Source organism: Nerophis lumbriciformis, linkage group LG20 (assembly GCF_033978685.3).
Source record: "Nerophis lumbriciformis linkage group LG20, RoL_Nlum_v2.1, whole genome shotgun sequence".
NCBI classification, from domain to species: domain Eukaryota; kingdom Metazoa; phylum Chordata; class Actinopteri; order Syngnathiformes; family Syngnathidae; genus Nerophis; species Nerophis lumbriciformis.
The window spans coordinates 19,472,691-19,485,000 of record NC_084567.2 but is presented as its reverse complement, the minus strand read 5'-3'; the positions used below and the strand labels follow the sequence as shown (position 1 = coordinate 19,485,000).

Genomic DNA, 12,310 nt, shown 5'->3' with positions numbered 1-12,310 from the left:
GCGATACAAGCAGTCCTGTAACATGTTTACTTGTGTGCGATATTATGTGTGACACATGCAGTCCTGCAGCGTGTTTACTTGTGTGCGATATCCTGCGCGATACAAGCAGTGCTGCAGCATGTTTACGTGTGTGTGATATCATGTGCGATACAAGCATTTGTGATACGAAGAATCCTGCAGCATGTTTACGTGTGTGTGATATTATGTGCGATACGAGCAGTCTTGCAGTGTTTTTACTTCTGTGAGATATCATGTGCAATACAAGCAGTCCTGCAGCCTGTTTACTTGTGTGTGATAACATGTGCGATACAAGCAGTCCTGTAGCATGTTTACTTGTGTGCGATATTATGTGCGACACATGCAGTTCTGCAGCGTGTTTACTTGTGTGCGATATCATGTGCGATACAAGCAGTGCTGCAGCATGTTTACGTGTGTGTGATATCATGTGCGATACAAGCATTTGTGCAGCATCTTTACTTGTGTGTGATATCATGTGCGATATGAGCAGCATTGCAGCGTGTTTACTTGTGCAAAGCAGGGCAGATAGTAAACATCTAAATGTCTTCTAATAAACGCACTTTTTTTTTTAGTCATTCATTCTGATACAGCCATTTTAATTCCAATATCAATATTAAAGCCTTGACTATTGGCCGATACTGATCTGATATGACATCAACATAAATCATAAATACTTTTATTATATTGTTGTGTGGAATGTCTGAAAAGGTTTGATCAAGTGAAATGGGTCAAACAGAGATGGTAGGCATAAACACACTAACCCATTTATTATGCTGTCTTTTGTTACTGGACACTTTCTACTACGTTTCTGCCTTAGTGACTTTGTATGTGTATGTAATATGCAGCAATAATAATTATAAATAAATAATTTGATACCTTTTTTTTGCTGATATCAAATCGATATCAACATTGACACACACACATATATATATATATATATATATATATATATATGTATGTATATATATATATATATATGTATATGTATGTATATATGTATATATATATATACATATGAATGTGTATATATATATATATATATTCATTTATCATTTATATACATATATATTCATTTATATATGTTTATATATTTTTTTTTTTTCAATAAGAATCAGTTTTTAAAAAGACGTTGTTTGGCCATCTCCATTCAACCAGAAGGAGCTTTTCTAACCTGTAACCTGTTTTGAAAAAGTTTCAATTATACCCAATAATACATTGTGAGAATCGGTTTGAATCGAGAATCGATTCTGAATCGAATCGGAGGGAATGGTTAGGCGCCCAAAGAATGAGAATGTGTGCATGAGTTTAACTTATTCATGCGGGGTGGCCATCTTATTGGAGGCTGACGCTGTCCTCCTCCACTTGCAGGTCAACTCGGTGGTGTTGTGCCGGGTCGTCATGGTGACCGTTTCCAGCGCCCGCCGCCGCGCCAAGATGCTCAGTCCACGCTCGGCATCAAAAATGCAGACCTTTGACCTCACCTGGTAAGATTGTGAAATGTCGATGTTGCTCCATCTGTCCCACTGTCGTGAAAGTGTGCCTTCCTCCAACCCCGCCGTGCGGAGAGAACGTTTCTTTGTTATCGCGGCAAAGTGTGGTCAATACAGACAGCGGCGAGATAGGAGCTGCGCTTTGGGAGTCTTCTGTGGGAGTCGTTCATTCTTATCGGCCTAACCTTCACCTGGCCCCAATACAACATAGCCTTTGTGCGGAACTCTCCAAACCAACACAATGTGCTCTCCAGTGCATGATTTATGCCAGGGGTCGGCCTCCTTCACTGGCAAAACAGCCTTTTTGCCCCATTTTTCCAGGAAAGGAAAATAGTCTGCAGCCGCAAAACATAACTACACAACGTATTCACTTTTAAAAGTTTATATATATGTATATATATATATATATATATATATATATATATGCATCCTATACATATATATTTATATAATGCCATCCATCCATATAATGCCATCCATCCATCTTCTTCCGCTTATTCGAGGTCGGGTCGCGGGGGCAGCAGCCTAAGCAGGGAAGCCCAGACTTCCCTCTCCCCATCCACTTCATCCAGCTCCTCCCGGGGGATCCCGAGGCGTTCCCAGGCCAGCCGGGAGAGATAGTCTTCCCAACGTGTCCTGGGTCTACCTCGTGGCCTCCTACCAGTCGGACGTGCCCGAAAGACCTCCCTAGGGAGGCTTTCGGGTGTTTGTTATGGACAATCTGTGACGAGCACAAAAGTCCAATAACAAAACACCACTCGGGTTCAGATCCGGGCGGCCATTCTTCCCAATCACGCCTCTCCAGGTTTCACTGTCGTTGCCAGTATGAGCGTTGAAGTCCCCCAGTAGAACGAAGGAATCACCCGGGGGAGCACTCTCCAGTACTCCTTCGAGTGAATCCAAAAAGGGTAAGCCGGGGGGGGCAACAAGAATTGCCACCGCAGCCCGTCGCCTCTCACTGCTGGCAATGCCAGAGTGGAAGAGAGTCCAGCCCCTCTCAAGAGAACTGGTTCCAGAGCCCTTGCTGTGCGTCGAAGTGAGTCCGACTATATCTAGCCGGAACTTATCCACCTCGCACACTAGCTCAGCCCCCCCCCCCCCCCAGCGAGGTGATGTTCCACGTCCCAAGAGCTAGCTTATGTAGCAGAGGATTGGACCGCCAAGTGCTCTGCCTTCGGCTGCCGCCCAGCTCACACTGCACCCGACCTCTATGGCCCCTGGGTTGTGAGCCCATTGAAGGGGGGGACCCACGTTGCCTCTTCGGGCTGTGCCTGGCCTGTCAACATGGGGACAGGCCCGGTCACCAGCCGCTCGCCATCGTGCCCCACCTCCGGGCCTGGCTCCAGAGGGGGGCCCTGGTGACCCGCGCCCGGGCGAGGGAAATCTGTGTCCTTTGTCTGTATTCTTCATTAATATCATTGGATATTAAGACTATAAGAAAGTTCTACCTAGTTTATTTCCGTGACGACCTCCTTTACATTTTGTAGTCAATCAGAAATATCAAGCAGCTAACATGGACAAGTGCGGAGAGTGTTTTGCATTTTTCCCATCAGGCTTTGTAATGGATTCAAATGGGTGTATTTTAGATATGTTTATAGTACATGGACGTTTTTCTTATAATATCCACAAAGTTCAGTGAGCAGGTCATGTTATGTGTGACCATGTGTGCTGACATTGTGTGATGGTTACATTATTTTATTGTTTGCGCCATGACTAGGGAAGGTTGTTTGGATTGGGTCATGCAAATAAATGCTATGCCGTTCTCCTTAAGTGCACAATTTAAGGTGAATGATCTGAATTACTCACGTTGTCCGCAAGATGGCGGCAAAGTTGCAGTATCAAGATTGTCAGATATTTAAAATTAGTTTATCTCCCTGCGTGAGGTATGAATAATTAAAAGGAACAATATTCAATAAATATATACATCTTTACTTAATGACCTAAATGTGTCATTAATTGATTATAATTGTAATTAATTGCATAAATGTGTTAGTAAATGTTAATTAAGATTGTTCTTTTGGTAAGAGGTAAAAAATATATATATATAAAGAAATCATTATTGTCATTTAAATCAGGGGTTTCCAAGGTGCTGCCCAGGATACATTTGAAAACAGTATACATTTATTTCTTAACAAAAAGGGGCAATGTTAAAGGACAAGGTATTCTAAAATAATGTAAGCAAGAAAAAACAAAAGACGTAATGTAGTGAGAAATAAGCTGAAAATGTCATACAGAAGTATGCGTGAGATGTTTTGATTTAATTTTTAAATTAGTGTATATCTATGAATAAGAGTATGGACATGGGAGTGTCTTTTTGTACTACCATTAATTAATATTTTTTTCTGTAATTATTTTTAATTATTTTTTCTAAACATATGGCATTCGCTGTAATTGTTAATTTCTTGGGGATTAAAAGGTATCAATGAAATAACAAATAACAATAAAAATAACAATTTTAATAAAAACAAATAATTTGTTTATTGTACAAGTACATCTAATTACTTAATCATTCAATTATTTATTTCAATATTTAATTAAGTATTTATTCATTTAAATAATTTATTCATTTAACTACACTGCGCACGAAAGCAGAGGCAAGGCTTGCGGCTGTCTCATCTCAGTTTCTGCCCTGTATTTAATGTGCATATGTGTTATTTTTTTCTAATTGTTTGATTATTATTAATGTCATTATTAATAGTGTGTTTTTTTTTTTTAATTATAATGAATGAATACATTAAATAAATAATTAATTAAATGTGCAATTTTAGCAATTTGTACTTTAAAAAATATTTTTTAAAACAATGATTTTAATCATACAAAAAACATGTATAACAAGTTTGATTGACGAATATTTCTATTTATTAAAAAAAAATTGTAATCAATCTCCTGGCCGCACATCCGTGTTTACATTATTTTGTTGTTGTTGCTCATTTCTCCTGCATATTAATAAGCATACAGGGTAATTAAACCAGCATCATATGCAGTGAAGGCAATTAATTCCATCCATGCGGAATTAAACTCTCTTCGTGCATCAACTGTATATGAGTCTGCAGCAACTGGTTGCTATGGTTACATGGCGACATAGATTGTGACTTTGTGACTCGAGTGTCATGTTTTTTTTTCCCCCACAAATGCTGCATGTGATGCATTTCAGCCAGCCAAGCAAGCATTTATATGATATATCAAAATATATACAGTATATATATTTTTTACCGTTTTTAAAATCTGAAGGGTCAGAATTTGCCTCACCAGAAAATAGCTTCTGCGTGTGTCATTTTAGTACTATTCCAGAATACCGGAATACTACTACATATCAAAATAATTATGGTTCAGTATGTAACTCGGTTTTAAGGTTCGATCAATTTTTGGTCAGAGAACAACTAAAAAGAGTATAAAATAGCGTTGCACAACAAACAAAATATACATACATACATACATGTATGTATATATGTATATATATATATATATATATATATATATATATATATATATATATATATATATATATATATATATATATATATATGTGTGTATATATATATATATATATATATATATATATATATTAATATGATTTTAATTTTTTTTATAAAATAATACATTTTTAAAAAATCCGTTTTTCGGCCATCTCCATGCAACCAAAAAGAGTTTTTCTAACCTGTAACCTTTTTTGAAAACGTTTTATTATAAATATTATACCAAATAATACATTGCAAGTATCGGTTTGAATCAAGAATCGTGTTGAATCGAGAATCGATTATGAATCAAATCGTCACCAAGAAATCGAATCGGATCAAATGGTTAATTACCAATGCATTTGATTATTATATCTTTTTTTCCATATGATTTTACTGTAAACAATTGGCAGCTCAGTTGCTAGAATGTTACCAAAAAATTTGCAGAGGCTTTTACAGCATATTATTGTAAACAGAATGGAAAAACTGTACTACTATTTTTTTTACAGTAAAATACATGAAACTGAGCTGCCAGTTTTTTACCGTAAAATCTACAGTTGCTGTTTTTATAGTGTGTTACTGTAATTGGAAAAAGCGTTTTTACGATAAAAACAAAAAACAAAAACCTCAGTCACCAGAATTTCACCGTAAAGAGTACAATAGAGTACAATTTGATAGATATGTAATTATTTATATTTATTCTAACAAGAAATGTTTTGGAACGTATGATAATATAATATTTTGTTGCATTATTAGATAATATTCAAAATTAAAAGTACATGTACTTTTTAATGCCAAAATAGAAGTAACAAACATATGTAGTCAGAAACGAGTGGCCTTGTGGTTAGAGTGTTTGCCCTGAGATTGGTGGGTTGTAGGTTCAAACCCCGGCCGAGTCATACCAAACACTATAAAAAAATGGGACCCATTACCTCCCTGCTTGGCACTCAGCATCAAGGGTTGGAATTGGGGGTTAAATGACCAAAATGATTCCCGAGCGTGGCCACCGCTGCTGCTCACTGCTCCCCTCACCTCCCAGGTGGAACAAGGGGATGGGTCAAATGCAGAAGGTAATTTCACCACAACTAGTGTGTATGTGACTATCAGTGGTACTTTAACTTTAACTTCGTTTTATTAACGCATATTATTTCTAGGCTTTGGCGGGCCTTGACTTTGACACCTGTGTTAACTGATTTAATGCCAACTGTTGTTTTACACAGCAGAAGAACAGAACCATTGTGGTTGAGGCACGGTTCTAACTTTAGAGGAGAAACAATTTGGGGTCTGCACCATCACCTCAGACGAGATGAGGCCTGCGTGGGTGACAGGGGACAGCTGCACCGTCTAGATGAGGTCCAATCACAGCCCTGGGAATACACACTATCGACGGGCATGTGTTCGTCTTTGTGGGCGTCATGTCCGATTGTAAATTTTCATATCTGTCTTTTCTACTCAATACCTTCATAACAAAACAAATTACCCTTAAAAAACAGTGAAAGGAAATATAGTATGGATTGTGAATGCCCAAGCATTCTCAGATATAGGATTCTACGCCAAAAAAGTGATCCTCAACCCGCAGTTGTCATCCCATCAGAACCGTTAAAGTATCAAAGAGGTTCGACCGGGAATCGTGAGTTCTCCCAGAAAATGTTTTTAAAAAACATCCCAGATTACCCAGAATTCACAGTCTCCCGGGTAATTTTTCCCATCGAAAATGAACTTGCACAATTCCCACATTTCTCAACCGATTGGAACCGTTCCACCACCCACACACTCCACTCACCTTGGATAATCAATCTACCATTTCCCAATTCCCCAAAATTTCCGGTTTTCCAAAGCCATATTTTCACCTCTTCCTGGAAAGTTTTCACAGTCCACATTTTTCAATCGTTTTTGACCATTCCACATTCAAAACAAATGGCCCTATTTTTTTTTTTAGTAAAAATTCCCGGTTTTCCGAAATTCCGAAATATTCATTCTGACTTCCAACTGTTACTACGTAAAACATTTTTAATTGATTCAAAAAATTCCAACACCAACCCATTCATATCTTCTAAGACAGAGGTGCCCACACTTTTTCAGCATGCAAGCTACTTTTCAAATGATCAAGTCAGGGTGATCTACTTAATTTTCCTATGTATATATACATATATATATATATATATATATATATATATATATATATATATATATATATATATATATATATATATATATATATATATATATATATATATATATATATATGTGTATATATATATATGTGTATATATATATATATATATATATATATATATATATATATATATATATATATATATATATATATAGTGAAGTGAATTATATTTATATAGTGCTTTTCTCTAGTGACTCAAAGCGCTTTTACATAGTGAAACCCAATATGTAAGTTACATTTAAACCAGTGTGGGTGGCACTGGGAACAGGTCGGTAAAGTGTCTTGCCCAAGGACACAACGGCAGTGACTAGGATGGCAGAAGCGGGAATCGAACCTGTAACCCTCAAGTGCTGGCACGGCCACTCTACCAACCGAGCTATGCCGCCCCGATATATAATTTACGATATATATATATATATATATATATATATATATATATATATATATATATATATGATGTGAGTGTGAATGTTGTCTGTCTATCTGTGTTGGCCCTGAGGTGGCGACTTGTCCAGGGTGTACACCGCCTTCCGCCCGAATGCAGCTGAGATAGGCTCCAGAAACCCCCGCGACCCCAAAAGGGACAAGCGGTAGAAAATGGATGGATGGATGGATATATATATATATATATATATGGATGGATGGATGGATAGATATATATATGTATATATATATATATATATATATATATATATATATATATATATATATATATATATATATATACACATATATATATATACATATATGTATATATATATATGTATATATGTATGTATGTGTATATATATATATATATATATATATATATATATATATATATATATATATATATATATATATATATATATATATATATATATATATATACATATATATCCATCCATCTTCAACCGCTTATCCGGAATCGGGTCGCGGGGACAACAGCTCCAGCAGAGACCCCCAGACTTCCCTCTCCAGAGCAACATTAGCAACTTCCTCCTGGGGAATCCCGAAGCGTCTCCAGGCCAGAGAGGAGATGTAATCCCCCCATCTGGTCCTTGGCCTGCCGCGGGGTCTCCTCCCAGAGGGACGTGCAACGAGGACCTCCCTCGGGAGACGCTCGTGAGGCATCCGCACGAGATGCTCGAACCACCTAAGCTGGTTCCTTTCCAAGCGAAGGAGCAGCGGCTCTACTCCGAGTCTCTCTTGGGTGACTGTACTTCTCACCCTATCTCTAAGGGAGATGCCAGCCACCCTCCTGAGAAAACTCATTTCGGCCGCTTATTCTTTCGGTCATGACCCACACTTCATGACCATAGGTGAGAGTAGGAATGTAGATAGCTCGGTAGACCAAGAGCTTTGCCTTCTGGCTCAGCTCTCGTTTCGTCACAACAGTGCGGCAGAGAGACTGCAATACTGCCCCAGCTGCTCCGATTCTCCGGCTGATTTCCTTCTCCATCTTTCCCTCACTCGTGAACAAGACCCCGAGATACTTACCGTAGAGTAAGTTAGAGTCTCATTCTCTACCTGGACTGTACAAACCATCGGTTTCCTGCTGAGAACCATGGTCTCAGATTTGAAGATGCTGATTTTCATTACAGCCGCTGAACACTCGGCTGCGAACCGATCCAGTGAGAGCTGAAGGTCACAAACCGAAGGTGCCATCAGGACCACATCATCTGCAAAAAGCAGTGACGCAACCTTTAGCCCCCCCCGAGACGTATACCCTCTCCGCCGTGGTCACGTCTCTGCCTAGAAATCCTGTCCATGAAAATCACAAACAGGATAGGTGACTGAGCACAGCCCTGGCGGAGACCACCCCCCACTGGAAACGGATCCGACTTACATCCAAGCATCCGGACAACACTCTCGCTTTGGTTGTACAGAGATTGGACTACGACCAGGACGGAATCCACATTGCTCCTCTTGAATCTGAGGTTCGACTATCGGCCTGACCCTCCTTTCCAGTACCTTGGCGTAAACTTTCCCAGGGAGGCTGAGTAGTGTGATTTCCCTGTAATTAGCACACACCCTCTGGTCCCCCTTTTTGAATAAGGGAACTACCACCCCAGTCTGCCACTCCCTTGGCACTGTCCCAAACTTCCACGCAATGTTGAAAAGGCGTATCAACCAAGACAGCCCCTCAACACCCAGAGCCTTCAGCATTTCTGGACGGATCTCGTCAACCCCCGTAGCTTTGCCACTGTGGAGTGGTCTAACTACCTCAGTGACTTCTTTCCGAGAGATCGACGTCGATCCCCCATCATCCCCAAGCTCCGCTCCTGTCAGGGAGGGTGTGTCTGATGTAGTTGGGTTCAGGAGTTCCTCAAAGTGCTCTTTCCAACGCCCTACGACTTCCTCACTTGAAGTCAGCAGAGTCCCATCTCTGCTGTACACAGCTTGAATGGTTCCCTGCTTCCCCCTCCTGAGGTGCCGTATGGTCTTCCAGAACAACTTTGGTGCCGCCCGATAGTCCTTCTCCATGGATTCCCCGAACTGTTCCCACACCCTCTGCTTAGCCTCGTCCACAGCCACGGCCGCTGCCCTTCGGGCCTGTCGGTACCTTGCAACTGCCTCCAGAGTCCCCTGGGAAAACATACCCCGGTAGGACTCCTTCTTCAGTCGGACGACATCCCTGACCACCACTGTCCACCAGGGTGTTCGAGGGTTACCGCCCCTTGAGGCACCTAAAACCTTCTGGCCACAGCTCGCAGTTGCAGCTTTAGCAATAGAGGCTTTGAACATTGCCCATTCTAGTTCAATATCCCCAACCTCCACAGGGATGGCAAAGAAGTCCTGCCGGTGGTGGGAGTTGAAGTCCTTCCGGACAGAGGACTCCTCCAAACGTTCCCAGTTCACCCGCACTACACCCTTGGGTTTGCCAGGTCTGTCCAGAGTTTCCCCCGCCATCTGACCCAACTCACCACCAGATGGTGATCAGTTGACAGTTCAGCCCCTCTCTTCACCCGAATGTTCAAAACATACGGCCTTAGATCAGCTGATACGATTACAAAATCGATCATTGATCTTTGGCCTAGGGTGCTCTGGTACCAGGTACACCTATGAGCATCCTTATGCTTGAACATGAAGTTTGTTATCGCAAGTCCATGACTAGCACAAAAATCCAATAACAATCCACCACTCAGGTTCAGATCAGGGGGACCGTTCCTTCCAATCATGCCAGTCCAAGTATCACTGTCATTTCCCACATGCGCGTTGAAGTCCCCCAGCAAGACTATGGAATCCCCTGCCGGCGCCCCATACAGGACCCCATGCAAGGTATCCAAGAAGTTTTCCCGAAATTTCGAAATTTCCATGAAATTCACGTTAAAAAAAATAGACGTATTCATAGTTCTACAATGCCCTAAATTCTCAAAATATTTAGCCATTTTTATTTTTTTTTTTTTTTTATTTTTTTTTTTTTTTTTTATTTTTTTTTTTTTTTTTTTATGTCCTGTCCAGCTTCTCAGGCAAATCATATAGTTGATGTAGATGCCCATGTCGGCTGTTCAGATTTACTTTACAAAAGAGAAGTGTAGGATACTTCTCTTGTTGCCTTATTTGTATTTGACTTTATTAAATGTATTTATATTATCATTTAGTGCAGCCGGGCCGGAGCAGGAGGGGATAGAAAGAGAAAAAAAAAGAAGACAGAGGGGGAAATTGTGGGGACAAGAGGGGGATTAGACAGAGAGACAAAAACAACAACAGCAAACAACAACAACAACAACAATAGAGCAACATCAGCAAATATGACATGTACAAATATGATGGTAAAAGTAATAGCAAATAAGCAGTTAGCGAAAAATAAAAAATAATACAGAAATGACAATGAGCATTATTACACTACAAATGGATCAATACAAAATACCAATAGAAATAGCGCTATTGATAATGAACAATACCAATAATTTACCTTTATTATCAACAATACAGTTGTTTAAATGCAACAATACATAAACGTAATGATAACTTGAGATACGAAAGAATGCAGAAAAATGGAGGGGGAGAAAGAGAAGCAACCTACATTAACCTTGTAGATTGTTATAGTCACAATAGGTTAAGCTTTGTCAGTGTGCCATGTGTTACACCCAGTTTACCCGAGGGCAACAACGTTAATATATGTTTGATGAAACGTGATTATGTGCATGAGTGTAAGTATGCATATGTACTTGTATATGTACAGAATGTGTATATGTGTTTGTACAATGAATGTATATGTACAGAATGTGTATATGTGTTTGTACAGTGAATGTATATGTACAGTATGTGTATGTGTATGTTTGTATATTGAATGTGCGTGTGGATGTACGAACATTAGGTAGGTAAATATGTACTGTATTTGTGTATGTATGTGGGAGCGTAGGTACCTATGTACGTATGTGAGCATACGTGAATTTGCATGTACAATACATTTGACTCCCAGAGTGCGTGGGAGCCAGAGCACGGCCCCATCACCCCCGAGAGCCCAACCCACAAACAGGAGGCGTGGTGCCCAGGGAACCAGGGACCACCGCCCCCACGCAGCCAAGCCGGCCAGCGACAGGAACCCCAGAGCCCGACCCACCGTACCGCCCACAAGGGCCAGCAGCAGGCCTCAGACAGACGCACCCGGCGGAGGACAGGGCACGAGAAAAGCAGGGGACAGCCAGACCCCAAGCCAGCGAGAGACCACACCCCACACGGGCAGAAAGGCGAGACGCCCCGCCCGAAGGACCCAGAGACTCCCCGCAACCGGACGGGAAGACCGCCCCCGCCCCACCGGCAACCGGGCCCCCACGAGCCCACCCCCCACCCCCGGAGAGCGCGGCGAGGCCAGCCCCCGGCCACCCCACCCAAACCGGCCGCCGCAGGACCACCCAGGCACAGGGCCACGGGAACCACCCACCCCACCCGCAGGGACCCCAACGATGGAGATGGAACAACCAGCAACCGCCCCGCCGAGCCCCCCCCCTGAGGGAGGGGAAAAATTAAAAAATAATATTAATAAAATATATTTTAAAAATAAATAAATAAATAAATTAATTAATTAATTAATTAAAAAAAAAAAGAATTAAAAGAAGATCACAGACATGCTGACAAACAAGGTCACTACCCCAGCAACTGGCCGACTCGCAGCACCTCGGAATACCTTGCAGCACCAAGCTACCACAATAGACGCAGGGACTAGGCCCAACAGGCCCCAACCA

General features: G+C 40.9%; 1 protein-coding gene across 1 annotated transcript in view; it reads left to right on the top strand.

The window, feature by feature from the left end:
• The window catches only part of adgrd2 (adhesion G protein-coupled receptor D2), a 115,424-nt gene that overhangs the window by 71,655 nt on the left and 31,459 nt on the right, over positions 1–12,310 (top strand). The window contains exon 18 of the mRNA XM_061980572.1: positions 1,387–1,502. Within this exon, the coding sequence (XP_061836556.1) occupies positions 1,387–1,502 (116 nt within the window). The remainder of the gene's footprint in view (positions 1–1,386; positions 1,503–12,310) is intronic.